At 36.0% G+C, this 26,607-nt stretch overlaps 2 protein-coding genes across 2 annotated transcripts in view; one reads left to right on the forward strand and one right to left on the reverse strand.

Moving 5' to 3' along the window:
* GNAZ (G protein subunit alpha z) overlaps positions 1-21,696 on the forward strand; it is a 31,464-nt gene extending 9,768 nt beyond the window's left edge. Inside the window, exon 2 of the mRNA XM_009983366.2 lies at positions 21,352-21,696. Within this exon, the coding sequence (XP_009981668.1) occupies positions 21,352-21,696 (345 nt within the window). The remainder of the gene's footprint in view (positions 1-21,351) is intronic.
* RSPH14 (radial spoke head 14 homolog) overlaps positions 1-26,607 on the reverse strand; it is an 86,674-nt gene that overhangs the window by 53,778 nt on the left and 6,289 nt on the right. The window lies entirely within an intron of this gene.

Raw genomic sequence — 26,607 nt, forward strand, 5'->3', positions numbered from 1 at the left:
CTTACAAATAGATAAAAAAAAGTATTAACAAGAAGATTAGAAGTAGTAAACAGTCCTGCAAAATATACAATTAGGTGATGAAAATAATTATATTTATATCATCAGATATGTAGCTTAATATTTGAAGTCTTTATTTTACTGGGGAATAAGTACTGCGAGATTCTATAGAATTCCAGCAGAGTGTATTGTAGATGTTGATTTCATATTATGAACAATATTTTTCAAATAACAAAGTGAATTAGAATATTATTACCTCTGACTATAATGTGAGCAAAGCCAGGCTCCAGACTTTATATGTTTGTACTTTTCTTTCCTGATTAATATTTCTATACTTATATGCTCTTTGCATTCATTATTTGCTATGAGGAAATTGCTAATTTTGTATCAGTACTCATTTTCCTTATTAATTCTTTACATTCTAAGTTGTTTCCTTCACTGGTAAATAGATCCTGGATGATATCTTGTTGTAGTCTCTGCTTTCTGATTCATAAAGTTGACCTTCCTGTTTAGGAACCAGTTTTACATGTGTTTTGTTGTATTGCTCAATGTATGGGTGCAATACAGTTAGGGGAGCTCTTGTACAATATAAGAGCGTGCAGACTCGAAGGACAGTGGTTTAAGATGAAGCAGTGTAAGATAAATTGAAGGAGAAATTGAACTGTCACATAATTTGAGAGGAGACGCTGGAGCCATCAGCTATAAACATATTTACAAAGAGAATGGATAACCTGAATGCAAGGTCGCTCCACGTCGAAAGAGAAAACAGCTTCACACTGGAACAAGCCTGTCAATTCAGTCTTACAGCGTATCATTCCTGCGCAGAGAGGCCTTTACTTTTGGTGATCTGCATATTATTTCCTCAATCCTTCTTTATCACTTCCTGTATTCTTCTCAAAATCCTTTTCCATTGCATATTTTCATTATGGATTATAGCTTACTGGCTTTATGAATAGTTTTCTTTTATGCAACAAACCAGTTTCTGTACAGTCCCTTAGGCAAAGCTGACATAAATCTGTAACTGACATTCCACTCTTCTAGTTTCAGAAATCGTATCAAATACTACAAATATTTTCTAAAACGTCATCTTTCTAATCAGGCATGCCTGACATGAACCACTTAACTTTTATTTAAAGAAATCGGGGTGGGGTGATGGTTATTTCATTGTACGCAAACTTAAACGTGTGAAAAAACCCCAAGCACAAAAACCTGGAAAAGTTCGATTTTAAATCAAACTGGATTTTCTAAGTATATCGCCAATTTCAATTACTATTTTTACTGTATTTTTTGCTTTTCTTTTGGACGACAGACACTGTTTCATAGTAATTGAGCTCCTTTCAAAGGATTTAATGCTTTTAAAGCAGCCTTAAAAAAGCATTAGCCTGTGAAGGAATTTAGAACAGGCCTAATACAGCACATCAGTTTGCTTGTTCACTGGTCAAGTGAAATAGGATCACAAAAACGAATTAATTAAGTTTTCTAAACCAGAATAGGAAAGGACAATAATAACTCTCTCTAAAATCCTCATGAGAGAGTTCTATACAGTATTTTTGCTGGAAAATTCACCCTACCCTTAAGAAAATCCTTTGAGACTGTTTTAATCTAGCTAGTGGTAAAAATCTCTTACCATGTGCTGCTTTTTCTAACTTTCATTTACTAGTAATCATGCATGTATCCAGCATAGTGGTTCAAGATATATTTCATGTGCACCTTGCAATTCTCAGTTCATTGTCACTTGCTCAACAAGTGACTAAGTGGACAGAAACACTGCCAAGTTTATATTATGGTATCAAATCCTTACAATAAAGAAATTAAAATCATTAGTGTGTCAAAAGGTATTTAAGAATGTTTCAAAGATAAAGACATTTTAGGTGAAATGAGGCATCATACAGCTAAAAACAGAAGAACAAAAAAATTGATTTATCAATCAAACTGGGAAAAGACAATCTTGCTCATCAATATCATTATTTTTATGACTGCAGTACAGTGAATTAATCCCTCATCTGTAACACCACTATTACATCACTTTTTTCAGTTGATATAGATTGACAATCGTTCCTGCCAAAAGTGCATCAGTTACACAGCAGCACAATGTCAGGTAAGGTGAAGCTATCCAGTAAAGAGGAGATGGGATATAAGATGAAGTCATTGCTCTCCAAAATAATTATCTAGTAAACTTGTAGGCCATGCATAAGTTAGATTGCTAATGTTTTCCCCGTTTATTGCCTGGTGTCTAAACTCTTTGCTCATGCATAAAACCTTTAAAAGAATCTTACTTTTTCCTTCACTTTTCTCCCATTTTTAAAAATCATTATTTATTATCTTAAAGCTAGGTCACATAAATTAGTTTTCAGTTTTGCACCAAAGGCAGAAAGATTCATAGATAGTCTGAGTTTAACATTTATGCAGTTGTATTTTTGCTGAGAGTTCTGTCCCATGCTTTTGGGTTTTTCACTCCAAAGCTGACAGGATCTCGCTTCTCTGAATGCTAACTGTGATTGATTAGTCAGAGATTTAGTTGAAAACTATTCTGAATACCGTTTGTAAAATCCGTATCATTTCAGACAGTTGCAGGTTCAATTTAATCTGAAGATTTTACAGAAACTATAATCCTTTCTCCACTGAGGGCTTTCGCAAGGTGCCTTTTCAATTTACCTTACACAAAAGATTCTAGGGCATGCTCACTAAGAAATGACCCGTGATTTTGGAACAGCTTGACAAATGCTGTTTTTGTTTTGCTGTTTCCCTGTTATGAAGACAAGCTACCTCTGGACAATAGGGAAATTACATGATTATCCAAAAGTGCAAGCTGGAAAATAAAGTTTTTTTCCAAGGTAATAAATCTTGGCCATAAAATACCTCCACTGTTCTTAAAATAAAGAGGTAAAGCTGTATCTGTGTCATCTTCCCCACACAGATATGATTAGGGCATGTGGCATCGCTGGCGCCACAAAGCAGATTAAAAAAAGAAAAAAAGTCAGCCTTTTCAAACAGCTGTGTAATTACCACTGGTACCTGCTAACACAACTTCCCGAAGGAATGTTCTAGCTGTTGCTGTCTAAAGGCCCTAACGCGTTTGCTCCAAGTGTTTTATCTCCAGTAGCTGTTTCATGTCCTGCTGTTCCGTCTCTTTGCTCACCAGACCTGTACCCATAAACCATGCTGCCTCTAAATCCTTGATGTTCCTATATATGTGATCCTTCTGGTTCAGTGATGGTACTTGTCATGCCTTTCCATTACAGAGCCCACTTCCCAAGGCTGAGTCCTGAATTGCAACATTGTAATACATATTTGTACATGAAAAGATATGTATTATTTTTTAATTTTAATTATTAAACTTTACAGAAAGATGCTGTCAAAACAGCTTATCTGTACTGACTGTACGACAACAATTCTTAAACTTCTCTGTATTATAATGTTCCTTCTCTATGTTATAAACTCACTATCTCAACTGCTCTTTCTTGGTTTTTCTGTCACCTTGCGTCAATGGCTTAATCTTCCTTGTTCTGTCTTGCTTTTCTCAGTTCCAGGTGAGTATGGCTTATAAAAAAAAATATCTTCTTGAAAGAGATATTTACTTAAACACTTTTTGTATCATAAAATTGTCTCAGGGTATTTGTTGCATGCGGAGCTGAGATAATAGGTTTAACTGAGTGGTCTATTACCCCTTTTTGAATGTCTTTCAAAAGAGGATTTACTTATAAACATGCCAAAACTCACACTGATTTTATAGATAAAGACTAATATTTGATGGGTCTTCATTGATATGCATGGGTCATCTGCCTTATGATTTGCAAGTTTTTGGAGAATAATTTCATGCACACAAGTCAATACAACATTCTTGACTTTGACTGCTAGAGTGGAGTGGAAGAGAGGAAAGGTGAGGTGCGGGTTGGTTTTTTTTTTCTGTGCTCTTTGCATGTGCTCTGTGCTCTCCAGCAATTATTACGTACCAGACCTTCCCCTCTCCTCAATACTAATGCAAAAGATAGAGTATCTATTAAAAAAACCCTCCAAACCAACCAAAACTGCAACAGACACCATAATGTTAGCAGACTAGAACACAGACATTACTATCATTTCTTCTTGATACTGTCTGCTAGATTGGCTAATCCATGGGATTCAGTGTCCAAAGTGGGTCTTTCTCATTCAGACATTAAATTCCACAAAATATCCAGTGATTCAGCCTAAGACAAGATTTCAGCCACACAGTGATCCATGATAGTTGTAAAGAAGTCCTTTAATAAATTCTCTTTGAGGTGACAGTTAAATAGAAGTTAGGTGGAGGTGTTCTGAATAAAAAGGAGTGATGCAGCTCTTCAAAAATGTTACCACTGCTGTTCTGCTCAGGAAGAAATTTAAAACAAAAAGGCCACAGTGAGTCAAAGAAATGTCACCTTGCTCTGAGAATATGAAAACCATTCTGTACTCAAATAATTCAACAACTTCTTCAAGACATTAATATAGAAAAATGGATTGACAAAAACTACTGATGTGAATAAGTAAAGAGGGTACTCAAGGAAAAAAAAATTTTGAGAAATACCCTTACTACTTACTTTAAAAACCTACCAAAAAAAAATAGCTAGAAAAATCTGTCTTCAAAGCCTGACTGGTGGCACTGGAGCTTAGATCTAACTAAACAAAGATTGCAGAATTGCAATCCTGAAGGGTATTTCAGATGTAGATGCAAATCTGTGCTGATACCATGAGCTTCACTTCACTGGTGAAATGGCTGGTCTTCCCTAAGATAAGATGAAAAAAATCAGGAGTGCTTCTCCCCCAAATGAAATATGCAGGAATGTTTTTGTACCATTGCCATGTCTGGAGACAGATTGATTATAAGCTTTCCTGTAACCATTTCTCTGGAATCAAGGATCACAAGAAGCGGCAGTGCTTTTCTAGAAGCTTCTAAAACTGAGTAGCATAAAATAGACACATACTATAAACCTTTACTGTGGAGTCTACCATGATACCTAGATAAATTATGGCACGTGCACAAGGCACTTCCTTTAATTCCTGAACAAGAAAAATTTTAAAATAACGTACATGGTAAAAGGTAATGACATAAATTGTTGTTTCTGATTATTGCTAGTTTAAACTGGATTTTTAAAACTGCCTATTTAAGGTCTTCAACAAACTTGAAAAAATGAATATTCTTGGAAATTTTTGTGAGGAATTCCAGGCTTTGTACTTATAAGACATATGATAAATGCACCATACCAATTCATCATAACACTCTTGATAGCAATAAAAATAAGTTTTGCTGCTACAGATATACATATCTATGTTTATCTACATACAGTCACAAGAGCTGCAAAGTACAAGCAGCAAGAGATCAAAGGTATATTTGCCAACTATAGGTGTAATCTGAGGTGGCATAATACTGTTATATCAAATCCAAATATAAAAAAGCACCATGTTTCGAACTGTCATGAGACAACAGTAGAAAGAAAGGCATGGTGACAGACTCAGGAGTCAGTGTAATTTCCCTGTCAATAGTTTTGGATCATTATTCTGTCAGCACTGCAGTTCGGAGAGGCCAAAATATATGTTGCTTCTCTGCTGTGTGTTAATGTTGAACAGTGTTGCATTGATGCTATAGTATAGATAAGATGTTGGTGCACTGGTAAGGTGTAGCGTTGCTGGAGATAAACTCTACAAGAAACTGAAGTGAGAAGCTAGTACTGCTGTTTCCTCCTTATGATTAGCAGAAAGGCTAGGATGCAGATGAAAATTGGTTTGGAAAAAAACCCTAGGTCAGAAGCAAGAAATAAAACTTGGTCATTTGGATCAGGTGACTGTCATATTGATTCCTAATAGCAAATGTCTAAGAAAGACAAAGTAATCAGGAATGTCTTTTCAAATCAGGATGGACATTTTCAAATATTTCCTTTGGGTGGGAAAAGAGGTGTGATTCTTCATATGCTCTGCCATGTTCTGCTTGCATTATTCTAAAGTGGGCTCATTTCAATAGATTTATACCTTTTTTTGTAAATCCAAAGTGGTCTGCGTAGTAATAGGTCTGATCTATTCTGTGCTGGTGACAGCACTGAATTTCCAGCGCAGGTGCTTACTTGTTGACGTTGTCTCATTTGTTAGGAGTTTTAAAAGTTATTTTCATTGGAATTTTTTAGAGATGTGCAGAAATGGGCTGGTGAAGTTACAATGGTGCATCGTAGAAGACAAAAACCTTGCCAAAATAATACACATGCCTATTGTTAGTTTGAATGCAATAGATTTATATTGGTCGATGGAAAAACAAAGCTCTAGCTGCTCTCCTCCAGAGTGTGTGAACGATTTGTTGTGTAATTATTTTAAGACCTGGATTTCTGACAATGGCATCTGAAGCGAATATAAATATTTACTAAATCCATGGGCAGAAGTTAAGCAGAAAGAATAGTATTTGAATGTGAAAATGGAAACTTGTCATAAAGTGAGTGTATAGATACATAAATGTGTATATACACTTAAATCAACATTCCTTGTTCACTGCCTCTTTGGAAAATGGTCAATGAACTCAGATACAGAGTAAGTGCTGCGGTTGCTCAGGGGCTTCCTGAGTCACGTTATGGCTGCACCTGCGCCAGCGCAGAACGCTGTATTAACTAATGCTAATAAACTGAGACAGTCAGAAATAAGTAGATCACAGAGGACAAAAAAGAGTGTTTGTTAGAAAAGCAGTTTTGACTTGACGTTTGTTCTTTGAACATTCTGTGAAGCAAATCAAATTTATATGTAAATTTCATCAGACCCTTATAACTAATGCAGAAAGAAGAAAGAAAAGTGAATTTCTATCCTCATATTATGCTTCAATTCAGCTGGATAAATAACTATATTCTTGAAAAAAAATAAATAATTGCAACACACAACTGGAAAAAAAAACCACTTTTTTTTTTTAAGTAATCTAGACTGTCCTTAGCACCACTACAAATCTAATAATTTTTATCATCTTCTACTTCTTTGTATTATCACTTTCAAATATTTATGCTGTTTGATGTCTAAATGACATTTCATATGCTGTTTCTTGAATAAAACAGCCAAAGAAAATGTCTTCCTTTAATTTTTTCTAAGTTCTTCTCTTCCATTTCTCCTATCCACTGTCAAACTAGGTACGGCTGAAGTTCCATTATAAAACATATCAAAATAAATTTTTATTTTTGTGTGTATGTTATATATATGTATATAAAAATGTATGTATATAAAAGCCTACTAGATATCTAAACAATTTGAATTTCAAAATATGGTTCTGAACATGGGGAATTCTGAAGTAGGTGTGCTGACATGATTGACATTGCATGGATTTATGTGCTAAACTTTCTTTACTGTTAATACTGTATTCATCAAGGATTTTAGCTGCATTTGGTGATACAGGTTATTGTACTTATAAAAAATTTCAGATTATTTTAGTAAGTGCCATACAGTTGTATTTGCAATGGCTGTACATTTCAACAGTTATTTATACACACACCACATTACAGAAAGACTTGAGGCTGAAAATTGTTTTTTTTTTTTCCACTTCTAAGAGAACAGATGATATCTTGGAATATTTCTCCAGGTTTCGTTAGGTGCTAGAGAGACAGGACTGCCAAGAGGTGATATAATGACAGTCTACACTGTATTTAAGAGCCCTTGCCCGTAAGCAGACTGAAATCTCTTTAGTCCAAAGCATGTGCTCAGACTCCTGCCATAAATCTCATCTGGCCTTGTGGTAGACAATGCTGGAAATCGCCCAGGAAAGGCTTAGGGCAGAGTTTTCATGTTACCTGTGTAATGCCACTGCAAGGGCGTATAGGATGAATGGCAGACTCATCCGACCTTCTACATCCATAACAAAGAAAGGTGAGTTCGTGATTCTGCATTCGGAGATAGCACAGACATCCTTCTGGCATGGCTTACAGTGTACCTTTGGTCCTGCTGTGTAAATGTGGGCTGGCATCTATGACGAGTAGTTAATGTGTTCAGATTTCAGAGAGGAATCAGTCTTATAGTCAGTATATAGTTCACTGTCCTTCTAGCATGTATAGTACAACTACTAGGACAGCTAGATGTACATTGTTAATCAAAGTCTGCTTCTGTCTATTTTTAAATAAATGCAATTAATTGTTACTTGCCCATTTTAAATTGGAAAATCTAAAATGCTGTTAATGATTTTCATGGGTCTGCTCAAATATCAGGTTTATAAAATGATTTTCTCTATGAAGAAGATAGATTTTACTTTGGGTTTAAAGATTTTACTATATTGGCTGTTGACGACAACCCAAGAATTTCTGTTTCAAGAAACATACCATTTTATATTAGAGAAGACATTTTGGTTAAAACGTGCTCATTAGTACAACTGTGTCTCTGTAGCAAGTTTAAATCATCTGTTGCCTTAAGAAAGATTTCAACTTCCAATGGTAAAATCTTTGCAGCATTTTATTTTGCATTGTTCTGGGAAGTCTTGCATTCCAGATAGAAATTCTTGCTTTCTCTGCAGGTCAGATTTAGACTGCCTATTCCTCCTTTTCTCCCTGTGAGGAATATATTCTGGGTCTATTCTCCTCAGAATACATTCACTTACGCAAAGGATCATTTACATAGTAGGAGCTTAGTTTTTGACTGCCTGCTTCAGCAATACAGCATCTGCCATCTAAACCATCTCCTTGCCTTTTTTAATGAATATTTTATTGCCAAGAATATAAGTACACTTCTCTGCTATTTCCATGGAAACCTGAGGAGGAATTTAAAATGAATGCAATGGAAAACAGAGGTTGGAGGAGGACGCATCTTGAGTTCTCACTCTGTGCTTAGGCTAACTCACTGGACCAAAATTCTTCTCTGTTATAATCGGGTACAAAATGCATTATAGTATTTCTGACATAATGTATAAACACCAAGTAGAAAATAGAGAAGCAGTGCACAAACCAAAACAAAAAAGTAACCTTCTCCCTTTTGATGGATTGAATAGAAAATAATTCTACATTTCTTTAAGAAATCAAAGAAATGGACAATTGATAAGCAGACATGAGAAAAAATTACATCCCTTCAAGATTGCAAAAGGTAGTAACTGTGTTAGTTTTTCCCTTCTTTCCTCTGGTATAACTCATTCTCAGAATGTCTCTTTCTTGATTCAGTCCAAAATTCATTAATTAAGAGCTCACCAACCAGACAGCAGTTATTTTTACAGAGACAACGTAAGTTGATTTGTTGAAAAAGACATCAGGCAGGCTGATAGGACTACTGCATTGTTATTAGCATTGAGTAACCCTTAAAAAGAGGAAGTTAGGACGACTTGTAATTCTGTAATAACAGAAAAGATCAGATGCTCACACCGCTTCCTTTTCTCTCTTCTGTTTGTTACCCAATTTGTCATTACTCTACCAGCACTTCCTATGATGTGACCATAATTCCTCTGTGATCCCACAAGTAACAATCGAAGCAACAGGATAATTTTTTTGAAATAAGCTAGCAGCACTGTTTTTGTCTTCTGAGAGCAGGAAAGACCCATAAGACAATTCCTTGTGAACAGGCCCTCACTATGTCTAACTCAATTAGTCTCAGGGCATCTGACATCTCTCTTGGTCTCTGTTTTCAATTTCAGTTGAAATTAGTTGGCAAAGAAAAATAAGTAACGTGGCATACTCAGACATATACGGAATCCCATAGTTTAGGAAGAAAAAAAATCAGGCTACAGAAAATTCACATATATAATGAATGATAAAATTTGGGAATGGATGTATGAAAGGAACAGCCTTATCTTCTAGTGCTGCAAATTCTAGGATTAGTGTAAAGCACCACAAGAACTTTTCTCCAGTGTAGGAGAGAAGGAATTTTGGAATAGTACAGTAGGATCAATTTAGAAGTAGCTACAGCCGAGATCCTTTATCAGATGAGGCTTTGAGCAACCTGATCTAGGGGAAGGTGTCCCTGCCCATGGCAGGGGCGTTGAAACTAGATGATCTTGGAGGTCCCTTCAAACCCAAACCATTCTATGATTCCCTGAAAAATCTGTCAATTTTAACAAGATCTCCTTAATATTTGGCATGGCTCTTGTCTCACATATATGTTTTGTTTTTTTCTTATTCCTCTGAAAGTCTGAATTAATTTGAACGGTGCGAATTCCTGTGCTGATACGATCAGTATAGACGATCATTAGGGAGACCTGATCAGCCTCTAATGGTACAAAATTATATAAGCACTATTTCTCATCTGGAATGTACAAGTCTGAGAAGGAAACAAAACTGACAGAGTGAGAAGGTTGGGAGTAAGTTTAGATTGTGAAGCAGTGTGGGTGGAGGATGAGGTGGAGCGGAGTTTAAGTGATCTGGTGAAATCAAATAACCAAGAGGTAGTAAATGGGAGAATATTGTTGGCATAACCTTGTTTTGAACGTCTTGTTTCTGTATGTTTTGATTCAGACTTTATAGCGATGATGTTTTTTCCATGGATTTTCTGCCTCATTCAATGAATATCATGGTTTTTCTCTGATTAATGAGGGCTTATCTGATAAATAAGACTGTCAAGTGTAGGAACACTGCCATCATCTGTTGCAGAGGGAGGAAAATGTGAAACAAATGGAACAAGGGATTATAGGAAAACAGAGAAAGTTCATATGGCTAAAGCAGCTGAATGCTATTCTGAATAACTGTAGCAGATCCTGGTATATGTCCATGCTCTTTTTTTTGATTCCAGTTAGTTTCTTAAGTGAAAACTTTCATAGGTAATCCCACTTTCTTCCTTACTTTGCTCAAAGAGACCTAATTTGAGATCCTGTGATTTGATTCGTAGTAGGTCTGATTGCTCGGAGCCACAACAGATATCAATGTCAGCTTGAAAAACCTATTAAACTTTGCTAAATAAGTAAATGCACATGCTGAAAAAATAGATTCTAGAAAATTTGGTTGGGTGTCTAGAATTACTGGGTTCCTTCTAACTATAATTTCTCATTGTGTAGATTGTATCATTCCATGTTTATAAGTTGCTTTTAACACTACCTCTTGATCTGACAACATGCTGTGGAAACAAATATAGCCAATGAAATATTCATATACAATAATTATAAGCTTGAGAATAAACTAGTAATTCTGTCTTTTGAGCAGCTCATAAATAGTAAGTTCATAGTAAAGCATGCATCTATAAATTGAGTTGTGACAATAAAGAAAAATATTGACTAGCACATGACATTGCCCATCTTGCGAGATGAATGAGACAGGATTCAATGAAGAAAAAACTATGTGTTCATGTAACAGGAGATTTACATGAGTAACAGAGGCAACTATGATCTCAGCATTTGACACTTGAGCGTTTGAGTTTGCAATTTTAATGTTTTCCAGTTTAGATCTTTTTTGTGGTACATTCTAGAGTAAGTTCCTGTAAACAGGTTCTTACTGAAATTGTAATTGTTTTTAGAAATACCTTAAGAAACATCAGTGACATATGCCACATATAATTAATTTTGTTTCCTTCTCTCTTCATGGCATATTGTCTACTTCTGTATATTTATATCTTGTGGTGGTCACTAGTTCCTGGGAGGTTCATTCCATACTCTGTGATGAAAAATCTTACAACAGTGAAGATGAATCTTAAACTTGATTCAGTGTATAAAGTTAAGTCAGTGCTGAAAGCAGAAATCTACTGTCACCTTCTCCTCTGTTCTTCCAAGAGTTTTCTATATATCCTCTCTTCAGATTCTCCCTTGGTTATAAGTCGTAGAATCATAGAATGGTTTGGGTGGAAAGGGACCTTAAAGATCATCTAGTTCTAATACCTCTGCCATGGGCAGGGACACCTTCCACTAGATCAGGTTGCTCAAAGCCTCATCCAGCCTGGCCATGAACACTTCTAGGGATGAAGCATCCACAGCTTCTCTGGGCAACCTGTTCCACTGCCTCACCATCCTGAGAGAAGAACTTCTTCCTTGTATCTAATCTAAATATCTCCTCTTTCAGTTTAAATCCATTACCCTTTGTCCTGTCACTTCACACCCTTGTCAAAAGTCCCTCTCCAGCTTTCTTGTAGGCCCCCTCTAGGTACTGGAAGGCTGCTAGAAGGTCTCCCCGGAGCCTAGCAGAAGCACCTGTTGTCCTATTCCTTTGCTTGGAAATCCCCTGGCTCAAAAACTAATCCTCCTGTCAGGAAATTTAATCAAACTTTTTTCTCAGTTCAGGCACTCTCTTTAGTATAATCGTATTGTTCTTGATCCAGGAATATAAACCAGTTTTGATAGATAGGATTGAAGAGTGGTGTACCCTAGTCTGCCATTGGCATCCATACGCAGCTACTGCATAACAATGCTTGACTTATGATGTACTCCTAGAGACATGACTTGCTGTTTCAGTTCACACCTAAAAAGTTGCAGGGATCGATTTTCAGAGAGAAATGTTCAGGACTCTGTTAAAGTAATACTCCCAATTCAATCTGCTTTGTCTAGTCTCATACGCAGTAAGCCTTAGTAACACTACAATTCTTTTCCAGTCACAGAGATCATACGTGATAAAATATTCATAATGTTTTCATTGTCATTCTATACAATAGCCAAGACTAAAGGTCTCCATGTAATTCTCATGCATACTGCCAGATTCAGTTATCACCTGCAGAATTTTCTGTAAAGACTGTAGAATACTCCACAGGAAATCATCAAGGGAGACAGTACGCTGCAGTATCGCTTTGTCAGGTTTATTTCCCCTTTCTTCTCTGAAAAAGAGGTATCAAATACTGACTACTGCCGCTTCTGTCTGTTCCACGTTTTCACATACAAACTGCAAGTGTAAACAATTACACAACATTATCTTTAAAATGATGGGGAATTAATCTGGTAGTTTACAAATTTTGTTCACTAGAACAATTTTTGCTCCTGATTTGAGGATGAATCTGTTTAAAAATCCTAGAAGCAAGCTTACATTACATGTAATATTTTTTTTTCCTCCTCACTATATACATACATGTGTTCCTATCCAAAATCACACAAGATTTCTTCAGGACTCTGCTTCATAACATCCATGTTTCTCAGCCTTCTATATGCTCATTTTGTAGTAGAGATTCAAGGTTCCTCTAACATAAAACCTTCTTTTATCATCCCTTTTGATTTCCCTTAATTGTGGTGGCATAAAATATACATATATACATAACATGTTATGTTAGTTTTTCACCTTTCTGCACTTCACATTCCTCTTACATATGCAGGACACTGAAAGGAATTTGGTCAGAAGGGCAGAAATAGTCAGCATGTGCATATATATGTATCCATATGATGGGTACTATATTGCCATAGCTGCTTCTAGTTATCCTGACCTCATTCCTGTTTTGTTTACCGTTGTCTGGTCAGGAATTCCCACAGTGGTTTTTGACTAATGTAACATGTTACTTTAGCGATGGGATAATGAGTTTGCTTGTAGAAGAAGTTAAGCTGCTAAGTAAGTTAAGAACACTTCTTAGTGAATTCATAACAGGACTTACCCTTCTATGTCACCCTTTCTAATTTTGACATTTTAGAATTCCCAACATTTTTCAGGAAAACTTTGGGATGCTGGGATTAGAAAGAAAGGGTTTGGAAAGGCAAAACAATTCTGTCTAGTCAAAACCCTGTTGGTTACCCTGTCCCTTCTGGCAGATGCCAAGGCTAGAAATATGTATATACAGAACAACACAGGTAGAGTGTTTTATCCCAGTTTAATCTTACCCCAGTGAGATACTTAATATCTTTATTTGAGAGATATATAGAGTGAATTGGATTAAGTCTACTTACTTCTCTCCAACAGATTGTTAGGTTTTTTGGTTTGATTTTTAGATGAAAGCAATTATTTTTTGTAACTCATGAAATTATCATCTTTCTCCATTTAGACTCACAGCCACCTGATCCTATGTATCCTTGTAGGAGTCTTCCTTCTCTAAACAAAAGATGAATCATGCAATAGTCTCTTTCTTTTTAAATCAAGTCTCTCTCATCCAACACTCAAACAGGACTGCCTAACTGCTAGACAGGAAGGACTTCTCAATTAGCACTCAATCTAGGCTTTTTTACAAGAAAAAAAGTATATATTTATCCAGGCTACCTCTTGCTTTCTGCATCATCTGTATTTTTTCCTGTAAAATTCTTCAGCTTTCCCTCTGCCTTCCATTATATATTTATTCAAACATAGTTTGAATTCCTGAATTGCTTTGACTATGACTGTCTTGGGCAATGATATTTCCTTTGACTTATTTTGTAGAGTGTCATTATTTCAGAATAGATTCATTTTTTTTGTATAGTAACCTTAAGGAAAAAACAATGTTTACATCCAGCAGATTTAAGTACCTTTTTACCCCAGCACCCCTTCTTCAAATACTTTAGCTTCACCTCCTTTCTTTAGAAGGTCTTAACTTGTGAATCTCTGAACACCACATTTGAAACAGAAAGAAAGATTCATGCCATTTTGTAACATAGCTCATAGCCACCAGCACATGCTAGATGCCAGTCATTATCACAAAGAAAAGCCTCAACAGGAAAATAGCAACAACTTCCACTGGTTCTTCCAAGATTTACTGACATTTAAAGATTTTCCAGCTTTTCTGGAAAGCAAACATTACCTTTCCTGCACCAGTTTTATTCATCATTGTCTATGTTTTACACAAGATCAATTTTATTTTGTTTAGTTCAGGTTTTCATAATCCTCAGTGCCTATTGGTTTTAAAATAATGACGAAACAGAAATAATGATTGAAAGATAAAGTTCTTAAGTATTTAGTACAAGTGGCAGTTAATGCCCTTACTTGTAATAGTTTATCTCTTCATAATTTTTTGTTTTTAAGTTCAAAGCTCTCCCAACCGCAACCAGAAAGCTTTAATGTGAAAGCTGTGAGGAGATACTACATTCCAATTTGGCTCTGTTCAACAAATGATTTTTCTAATTATTTGCTATCTTGATAACAAGGTCTCCCTTTTTGAAAACTCTTAGTTGTTCTGGAACTCTTTGGTGCTAAGCATACTTCTACTGTTCCAGAGGCTGACCAGGGATGTTTATATGTTTGCAAATTATTGGAAGAACAGAAGCAGCCATCTGTTCCTTAGTATGTTCTTTCCCTTAAGCAACCAGTTCCTTGTTCTCATGCTCAGAGAAGAATTTGCAATTAGCCCCCAACAAGGCCATCTGGATAAGGCATCGGCATTGTCTTGCTTATACCCCAATTATGAAATTACAGCAGCACATTTTTTCTAGCCACCTGGCTAGCTGCCCCTCAGGATTCCTGAACTGGAAAAGGCACTGCAGAGAAGAAGGATGCCTATTCCTACCTTTATTTTTCCTCCACATGAATAGAAAATGTTTGTAACTCCTTTGGGAGTTGTACAATAATTTATTCTATTTTTTTATTATAATAAGCCATAACCCTCTCAAGTTCACTTACCCTATAATATGTACAGTAGTTTTTACAATATTGATGGAACCAAAAAGGAGCTTGTTGTGTTAGGATAGGAGTATATGTCTGGATACATCATAGAATCATAGAATTATGGAATGGTTTTGTTTGGAAGGGACCTTAAAGATCAACTAGTTGCAACCCCCTTGCCATGGGCAGGGGGACACCTTCCACTGGATTAGGTTGCTCAAAGCCTCATCCCATCATGTATCTTTAGGCTCAGTTTCTGTGTCAGCCTTCATCTTAGAGCTGTGGACATATCACTTCGTATTTAAGATTTTCAGATATATCAAGATGCCATCTGGCTATAAAAAACTGAAAGCCATGTTATGCACTGCTGTTTCAAATGTGATTGATGCACTGCACAAATCATGAGACACCACTTAATTTATGAAGACCTCATCTTGCCGTGTACGCTATTTTCTCTAAGGTTTAGATTTACTTGTTTGTCATTTAATTCCACGTGGAAATTGAGATTGAACACCACGTGTTTCATGTCTCCATGTTAACAGGTAAAAAAGATTTTCAGAGTAACTTCAATTAGTTTTCTGTTCTTCATACAGAAATAGGTGCTGCCTGTTTCTCTTTCCCTAAAGTTTTCATAATTTATGTTAATAACATCTTACTGTTATTTGAAGACTTGGTTTTGACTTTCTGATACATTTCCCCATTGTCCAGTAATACGTTTTCCTACTTTCACTGTTATAGTTAAATTATGAAATGGATTGGGGGTTCATTTCCCAAGGTATATCATGCATTTATACCACGCAACTACAGTCTTCCACTGGTAGAACATAGCCTGCATCTTTGTTGGAAATGATTCCTGGTTAATTTATTTGCATTTTAATGAAAAGAAATTCTATTGAGTTTAGATAAGGTTGTTAGGACTTTCAAATACCCACCAGTATTATAATAATGGTATTACACCACGGAAGAAATTTCGTAGATGTCAGTTACAACAGTGTCCTGGTTTCAAACAGTTTACTAATTCTTTCTTTACATCATCTAAGAGATCATCAAGTTTACATTAATTTAAAATTATCAGTCCTCTTGTACATGCTCATTACATTTTACAATTTATGGAAGGGTTTTAACTCTCTGATTTTTGTCCTTGGACTACAGGCTCCAACTGAGTATTTGGTAGTAGAAGGACAGTATTATGATTCACTACAAAATACAGGAATAAACACAGACCTCTTAAAATGCAATATCCTGTTGGCATGAATGTTCTGAGAGTTGGCCAAAAACCTATATTAGCTCTAAACCACTTTTTTCCAGACAATTGGTAGCAAAAGCATTTCAATTGAGTAAAAAATGTCTTGCATGATTTCATTATCAGCTACAAATTCAGGGAAGGAAAGAAGACCATGGTTATTTGGAAACAGACCTATGATGTTTTTAGGGCATTATCTGTTGTGTCAGCATTTGCATTTCAAAAATAAAAAATAAATCCTCAAACAGAATTTTAAAGCCGTAATTTTACACTTATAAATCTATCTGTATATAAAGTAGGCTCAAAAATCAGATGACCCCACCTTTACCAAGGAAGAAGTAAACAAGAAAACCCCGCAAATATAGGGACTATATAATTATGCTTGTATTTCAGTTGCCTTAAGAAGCTTGAGTTAGATTTCAGCATGGCCACATACTGCTGCTATGGCAGTTCCAGCCATCATGGTGGGCTCTGGTGCTCCTGGGGCTTTTGAAATGACCAGAAACTGCCAAAGGTCTGTGGTTTTAATACGTAAACACAGAATTACTCACTAAAATAATTAAATCAATGCCTTCGTGGAACTCTGAGGATGCAATTCTGACCAAGTCAATCCATAGCAAATGAAAAGGAGCAGTAATTTTTTCAGGATACTCTTTTAGTGTAACAATAATGATCAATACTGTTGCACATTTCCTTTGAAGTAATAACAATAAAATATATTTTCATTCTCTAATTAAACCAAATAAAAACTAAATTTGAAATAAATTATATTTTCATGTTACTTTTCATATAATAAACAGTGAATGAATCTTCTCTCTTGATCTCCCAGTTGAAATATTTAGAGACTGTAGTGAAGTCAAGGGAGATGCATTAGATGCAACTAATACAAATTTGAGGAGAATTAGTACTCCTGAAATAGGAGTACTAACTCCTTAAAATACTGTTAGTTCTATTGAAAGGCAAAATCATCCTCTCACCTGTACTTTCCAAACAGGAAAACTGGCTGGAATACTTCACAGTCAAACAACAAAAAAAATACCCAGAGTCTAGATTATTTTCATCCCCTCCAAACACAAGCCAGACATATGTAACATATACATATTTGGAAATAATCTTGTAAACAAAATACACGCTTTATCTGATATCCCAAATCCCTTCCGTTCACTTCAGCTGGACCACCAATGTGACTGATGATGTATGCATAAGGTTTTTAGAAACCTAAAATATTTCGTATACAAAAGAGTGCAATACCTGCAGAATAATCTATATGGGCAATGCAGCTAATACTGTTTGAAACAGTAAATTCATTACAGGTTAACATTAGAAGAAAACAAAGGAGTTAATTTGCCCTGGTTTCAGCTGGGACAGAGTTTAGTTTTCTTTTTAGTGCTGTGTTTTGGATCTAGTATGGGATTTGTTATGAGAAGAATGCTGATAGTGCACCAATGTTTATAGCTGGTGCTGAGACATCAAGGACTTTTCAACTTCGCATGTTTTTTCCAGCGTGCGAGTGGGAGGGAGCATGGCCACAGCAAGGGACCCACAACTCTTAGTTTATGATTCGAGTTTAAATTTAGGATTGAGGCTCAAATTGGCCAATAGAATATTCCGTATCATGCAACAACATGCCCAGTACATAGATGAGAGTTGGCCAGGAGGGTTCTCTCTCTCTCTTGGGCTCTTGCTCTTCTGGGATTGCAGTTTCGGGACTTCTCTGTTTTGGGATCACTAGCTGGGACAGGTCGGGCTTCGGTCAGTGGGTGGTGAGCAATTACACTGTGCATCACTTGTTTGCATATATTATCATCATTTTTTAATATTATAATACATTATGGATTTTTTTTTCAAAATTTATGTTCTTTGTATGCATATGATAAAAGAATACAAAACATCAAAGTCCATCAAAAAGCAAATAATTTTTCAGTTGAGGAGAATGCTAATGTTTTATATCAGGTATAAATGCAAGAAGTCAAATGAACTTTTCTTTTGTTTTTTTGTTAGAAGAGGTATTTCTGAAAACAAGATGCATCTCTCTGGAATCAGATAGGTCTAACAGCAGCTTCCAGAACTAATGCCAGGATCTGGGCATGTATAACAGGACATAGGCAGATGCATGATAAAGATTTTAAAACTGGCCACACAAAAACATCCTATGGGCTGAAATGTGGCTGTCAGTCACCAATTGAACAGTCTTATGTGAAAAAAAGTTAAGACTACTTCTGTGCTTTGAAGAATCAGCTAAAATATCTTCTTGAAAATAATCTTGATCAGTGTCTACTAATTAGTAGCTTTTGATTACTGTATTCTTTGTTGAAACGTCAGTCAACAGGTGGGAATGGAGAAGTTCTGTGGAAAGGACTTTAAGAATAGTTTAAAAGTATGTTAGGAATGACATATGGTATCTATGATCCCTGAGAAACCTTACAGACTTTTTTTTTCTGCCAATCCAAAATACTTTTGACCATATTAAAACCGTTAGGCTTGAGTTGATTCCAGGCTTTCTTCAAGAAACTATGCTTCTTTGAAAAAATATCAATTCTATATAAATTGATTCATTGTACCTTTTGGAAGCACTAGGAAATCAGGGATAGGTAATCTTCAGGAGTTTTACCAGGCATTTTCAGTGTTATTTTTCTCTTATTGAAATAAAAAATACCAAATCAGCTGCTCTTACTTTCAGATGGCTAAGGCATGCTAGTATATAAGAAGTTTACAAAGACAAAGTTGCTCTTCCTCTGATGGCTCCTCTGAAGTCACTAAATTCATGATCTGTACATGCTATGAAACTATCCGCTGTGTGACTGTGATACAAGTGAGACCAAAGACAACAGACTGGGAGGATTTGAAACTATATCCTGCTATATCATTACTGACGCCCATCATCCACAAAACTTCTCCCTCCCATCATGCCCTATGCTGATCCACAATGCCTAATCTTAATTAAATTTGCTATATGGGCTAAGTTGAAGAAATTATATTAAATCTTATGCAATCTCATGATTTGAGAATACTGAAAGTTAGAGATACTCTAAACAGAACAGGATTTATTTTCTTAATTTGGCAGGACCGTATTGCAAATTCGCTTTGTCTGAAGGGAAGAAAAACTATGAAAGATACATTGAGTTAAAAAAAAACAGACTCCACAAACACATGAAACAGCGATCTGAACAGTTTTTGTACAGCTTTTCTAGAGATCAGTTTAAAGAATAATCGTCTGAAAATATGCAGCTCTTTATGGAAATTTAACATGGAAAAAATTGCCATAGATATTTAGCTTGTTTATTTTTTTAAGGAAGTTAAGATTATCATCTATATTGCTGTACATGAAAAGCTTTATTCATGTTTTATCCATGGTTTATCAGCAAGCAGACTTTACAGAGCTGACTGTACAAGGATTCTTTGCATCTGGTGACCAGTGTGCAATAAATTTTGGTGATACCTCAAAACAGAGGGAAGGACTGTTGAAGATAAAACAAGAATAAACCATGATTCCTCAAAACAATGTTTTCAGCAGTAGAAAGCCTAAACAAAAATAAAGTGAGAAGGAAAAATAGCTAGTATTTTAGCTGTAGGCTAAATATTAACTGTAGGCCTGTCATTTGTGTAAGAGCTAAAAGCTTTACAGAAATGTTTCCCATACAAAATCAATTTGTCTGGACATGTGAGTAGCAATACTGAATTTCATGCTGTGATTAACATCACATTGGTTTCAGCACTTGAAATGGTTTTGAGCACTGTGCATTGAATCAAGACTACAAGAAGGAGACACACCTTACAGTGTTCTGAGATTTTAAAGATGCTCAGAAATTTCAAAAATTGTTTTGGGGTGTCTGAAGAGGATCTATTTTTGACAATACTTGAGTAATATTTATTTTTATTATCTAGAATATTTTCTATTCAAAACATTGCATTTGTTTGCACCTATTTATACGAGCAAACGGATGGATAAGCTCAGCCTTCCAAGAGCACTGGTACCATGGACAGCTCCAGCTGCAGCACGTGAGGAAAATGGAGGGCGACCGTTGATTTCTAACGGACCTTTCTGCTTCCGGTTTATACCAGCATCACATTGGTATTTCCAAATGTGTAATCGTGGTGGTCATCCTAAATTGCCCATAAATGGAGTTGCCTACTCAGGGCAGCAGACAGAAAGAGGTTAGCCACATCTGGCTTAAGCTCACCTTCCACCTATATACAAGTTGTTCCACCGGAGTAGAATGTAGTTCTTGTACGTTCTTTCAAGCTCACCATCATGCAATGGGGAGAGTAAGGCAAGGAAAATGTTCTGAGGCCGTATGGTGTGCTAAACTGCCCAGCTAATAATGCAGTGTTACAATTGTGTTATGGTAATTCTCTCTTTTTAAAAAACTTCAACAGCAGAATGTTCCTGTTGTGTGAAATCCCTAGAGATTACTCATTCCTTTTACTTAAAAAAAATTGTTTATAGTTTTAACCTAAGTTTGAACACAACCTTGTTTTCTCAAGTTACACTTGTTGTTTCTAAATCTTCAGTTTTAGACTTTCCTCCACAGTTGCCAAATATTTTAAAACATAAGGAATAGGCAGTCTGTGGTGAAATGTACTGTATGAAAATAAGTGAATTAAGACCCCTGAAATTTCATGGTCAGGTAAGATGGTCACCAAATAAAACAAAAGTTATTTCTAAAAGCAGATTTTTCTCATTAATAGGCATAATAATGTATTTCGTGTGCTTTCCACAGTTATACTGAAACATAACTATTGTTGACCCTGTTGTTTCCTCTCCTACAGAGTCGAATGGCAGAAAGTTTGCGTCTCTTTGATTCCATCTGCAACAATAATTGGTTTATCAACACTTCCCTCATCCTTTTTTTGAATAAGAAAGATCTGCTGGCAGAAAAAATCCGGCGCATCCCCTTAACAGTCTGCTTTCCTGAATACAAAGGCCAAAACACTTACGAGGAGGCAGCAGTCTACATCCAGCGCCAGTTTGAGGACTTGAATCGCAACAAGGAGACCAAGGAGATCTATTCACACTTCACCTGCGCCACTGATACCAGTAACATACAATTTGTCTTTGATGCAGTGACAGATGTCATCATTCAGAACAATCTCAAATATATTGGCCTCTGCTAAGAATCCTTGGGCTTACTCTGTTTTCCTGAAGTGATAAAAAAGGGCCTAACCACTTCCATTTCTAGTGGAAAATAGTGGGGCAATGCTTAGTAGCCCAAGGAGAGAAAATGGGAAATCTGATGTATGTACACAGTTCCCCTTATGCCCCCTTAACCCTCTACATCATTTGTCACAAATATACGTTCCGGAGAGTGAAAACCTCCTCTTCAAAAAACACACACAGCCCCCCCAACCCTGAAAAAAAAGAAAAAAACCCACAACAACTCAAAACCCCCAAACAAAAATAAAAAGAGAGATAGAGGCCTAACTCTGTGGAGGTGTTTTCACCACAGTCACTGCACTTTTATGCCATTTGTTTCATTTCATTTCCTACAGTGGGAGTATTACCATGTTCTATGTAAGAAACAACTCTTCATCCAGTTGTCCTAAAATTTTACTGACATGAAGATACAAAGCTGGTGAGTGACAGATGAACTCATGTGCAGGGTGTGGAGCAGAATCGTTGTGCTGGGGAAAAAAGCTAGTTCAAACCACAAGCTACAGAACAGGAGATTTTAAGCAAAACACTACTTAAGGTTGTAGAGAATGGGCATGCACCCACGATATCGGTACACACCGCCAAATAGTATATACACACCCACCACGTACGCGCACGAGTCACAGCACAGACTATGTACACACTTGTGCTTCACTTCAGTGTTTATCATGGACACCTTGCCTGTTAAAGGAATTGTCGGTGCGCAACTGTTCTGTGATTTCAAAACTGACTAGCAGCTCTTTCTGCTCTTTAAGGCTTCAAATATGCAGCAAAACTACATTAAACGAGTCTATGAATAGGCCAAATTAAGGTCAGTGTTTCTTCTACTGGTAAGGAGTTTTATACATCGAAACAGTCTTCTTTTACATCTTTTTTTGCCAAATCTTGTGGTGTTTCACAAAAAACAAACTATATTTAAGAAGTAGCTTAGTGTTCCTTTTTTAATACAGATAAAACAAAATCACAAGGCAATTTTTTAAATTATTGTTGTAGTGTCTGGATTGCTGAATGTGAAAGTTGCCAAGGGACAATTCTGTTCCTCTGCTCCAAATACGTTCTGGGAATTGTAATATTGTATCAGATTTCCCAAGAAGCAGGAGCCATGGCAATTGTGTAGTATATAGCCTCCAAAGTCTTTTTTTTTGTTGTTTTTTTAAATTATTTTAAAAATGTGATGTATTATTAGAAGGTTAAAGATGAGCGATATGAACAATATCTAAATGTCTTGATATTTCAATTTAATAATTTAAATTATTTACAGTTTAGTGAAGTTAAGGAAACTGAAGAGATGCATTCCTCAGCTCCAGGTTTCATCTCGTAAAGAAACACTACTGGATGGAGTAACATTCCGGCAAAAGTTTGAATGCATAAGAAGCTCTTTGGGACTATACTGGAAAATCTCAAATGGATCATATAGACCTAACTCTTTGGTCAGTTGATTCCTTTCCCTGCCATAGAAAAGACTTCTTAAAGACTTCAGTGTAAAGTTGGTGTGTAAATATATGTTTGATAATTGTAAAGCACATGCATACACAGAGACACAGACACACATGCACACTGGAAAATAACCTTCTACTTTTGTTCCCCCTATGTACTACGATTAGTGCAAGAAATCTCAGCCAAGGGCTCTAAGAAATTTAAAACAAAATGGGTAATAACATCAACATTTAAATGGTCCACTTAAAAAAATAAATAATTCAAATGATACTGAACATGTCTATAGTGTGTTCATTAATTAGTGTTATGACAGTTACTTAATTGGATTATGTTTGTGAAGTTTTCTTTCCTTTATGACAGACTGCTGAGTTTTGTTTATTTGCTTCGGATCTTTTTCCTCAGTTCATTCACCAACATTCAGCAATTTCAATCTTAAGCAATTACATTTGAGCAACTCAGATTTAAGGGATGTGTTCCCATTTAACATCTTTACAAGTTCTGTATGCATGTTATTGTTATATTTTTTGGGGAGATCGCTAGTAGCAATTTTAGGAAAGAAGTTATAGATCAAGATCTATAGGAAATAACAGGAAAGAAACTTCAATGGTATCTGCAAAGATACATAAGAAGCCTTCCTGCATATTGTCTCATACAAGCAGGTACTTTGCACAGATGTCTATGCTTGGAAATACATGTCTAGGTATAAACACATACATAAATTTTTGAATAGTTTGTCTCCTAAACCTGTATTTAAAGATTGAAAAAAAACTGAAAAAAATATTCACATATTTGTACTAGTGAGCTCTCAGCAAGTCTCCAAAATCAATATGAAATTCTGTCTGGCTCATGCTTGTGAAAAATTAGGTTTAAGAAAAATCTAAATATTTTTATTTAGATTTTTCTTATGTTCTTCCAGAATATCCTCTAACTGAAATCTTTAGAAGTCTGGATGTACACTAAGAAAAGGTGCAACTCTTGTACAAACAGCATATACTCACAAAAATCACTTGTTAGAGGACGCTAGATAAATAATATCCCTGGAGTTTAAACAGAATTTGATTTAGAACCCTTCACCTCACTAATTCATTTCCGAGACTAGCTGAAACTACTTGATAGTGCTTGGATAGTTTCATTCCTTTGTTTGCTTGGCATTTCCACAAAATGCATTCAAAAGTCCTAATCTTACTTACCTTATGTTTAAGGATCCTTCTTTTGATCTGTTTGAGGATATCAAAAGTCAAGCTAGGATTTTTCTAAGTGACCTGGAGACTTAAGCTAGTAATGAGCTGGGACTGCCAACAGAACTACAAAAATCTTGAAGGCAGAGGTTCAAGCAATAATAATTTTCAACCTTGCTAGAGAATGCAACTATAACCAAAAACATTCTCTGAGGCTCAAGTCATGTGTTAAGACTTTCAAAACTCTTCACTCCAGACATAACTGATAACGGAGAAAAATCTGTCTAATTTTGAATTAGGTATTTTATCCCCGTACTGAAGGCACAGGGCCTCTTTAAGCGTGCCCTTTCAACTGTTACACCTGGAGGGTCGAGGCAGAAGAGCCAATGAGGCTGTGCCTTGAAGGTATAAAAGATTTGTCATGCCACACAAGGAGTGTTCAGGTCTTACTTGTAATGAGGAGATGCTATTGCCTGCTTGTGATGTGTGCAGTCAAGCTGCTTGACTTGGTGAGTTTACTAAAAGCTATATATGCTAATTGCTGGTACATTCTGTAGAGCTAGTACAGTATCCTCTAAACTTTTACTATCAAAGTGGTGCCATTTATTTGAGAAATTGCACAGTATTTCTAGTCTAAATCACTTTCTATGGTGTAATATCCTATTATTAGCCAGCTGAATTGTGAAAAATGTATAAAATGAGCCAGGGCTTCCTTTTCCAATCAACAGACCGTTAGATGGTATGCCTCCTTCACCTCTAGCTTTCATGGTACTGTGGCCGTTTCAGACTAGTGAAAGAAGTGACAAGAAATCAGCAGTGCTCATTAGAGCACAGCTTCAAGGTAAGAAAGCTGGGTAGGAAAACTAAAACCAAAAGTGTAATCAATTATGAAGAGGGTAAGAGACATTTTATATTAAAAAATAAATCTTTATTCAACTAAGAAGGTCCTTCCAACTTAAGTATTACAGGCAACCTATAATAGAAGTGAAGAACCTAGGATATTTTACCGAAGGTCTTAAGGGTGTGTCTAAAGAAAAGGAGTCAGTGACATTTCTCATTGAATGAAGGCTATCTTGGGAAAGAGAAGAGACATTGAAGCGCTGCCATGTGTTCCTACTTAGCTTAAGAAAGAAATAGGCATGGGGAGGAATAAAGAAGTAAATAATTAAGTTTAAATAATCAATTCACATAATCATGTTCTCTGAATAGCAATTCCTTGCTATTAACTCTCTAATCACTTAATTCCTATGATGTTTTTGTTCTTGGTATTCTGAGTAACTCATGGTTACTCTGTTTTCTCTCTGAAGAATTCAAGATTTTATAATACATTGTTTTACACAGAAATAAAATAATTCTATTTTCTGATTGTATAAGAAAGCTGAAGAACAGAGAAGTTAAAACTAAGAAGTCTGGGCCAAAGACAGGTGCTGAAATGAAATCCCTTGACTCTTAGTCATCCACCTGGCTACATCACGCAACTAAATTTGCATCTACTTTCTCAGGTTTATCAGTGATGCAGTGCACTGCCACCTGAAAGAACTGCATTCATATAGCTGGGATTTCATTCACCTGGGCAACAATGACATTCACAGAAGAGATGCTCCATCTGCTGCAATAAGAATGCCATCTGTCCTTTTATCATTTGCACTCCATACAACAAAACAAGTTTCAAAGCAACAAAGATATCCTTAAACAGTTCTTATCCATAGAACTGATTAGTGACGATTTTCCAGGAGTGGAATAGTGGAGGCACTGAGGGTCAGTAAAGTAGCAGAAATAGCTCTTGGACTCTTCCCAAACAGAGGTTCTGGCAAGGTTAAAAATCCATTGCCCCATCCAATCCACCTCAGTCTTTGTCTAAAAGGATTAAGTGCCCATAAAAGACAGGATAGATAATGGGTAAGAATTATTAAACTTTTCCAATAATAACCATACCCTAGTGAAAGATTTTTTTTTTCCTAGAACTACTTTTGCAGTTGTTATTGCCCAGGTCATTTATCATTGCGTAACACTCTTTCACCACCATTGTTAAGTATAGTGTCTGAACTAACTGTTTTCGCAAAGAGTGAAGGTTTTGCTACTAATGTTTCCAACTTTCCCAATTTTCTCCTGGTGATGGTTATTCTCCCTCTTCTATGCTTTATTGAATACACATATCTATCTTATTTTTGTCTTTCTTCTGTCCATTAATTCTTGCCAGTAAGTTGTTGTTTCTTCTGGAGATATTACTCATCAGTGTTCGCCTAATCTTTGTGGATT

The sequence above is a fragment of the Tauraco erythrolophus genome, chromosome 19 (assembly GCF_009769465.1).
Source record: "Tauraco erythrolophus isolate bTauEry1 chromosome 19, bTauEry1.pri, whole genome shotgun sequence".
Lineage (NCBI taxonomy): Eukaryota > Metazoa > Chordata > Aves > Musophagiformes > Musophagidae > Tauraco > Tauraco erythrolophus.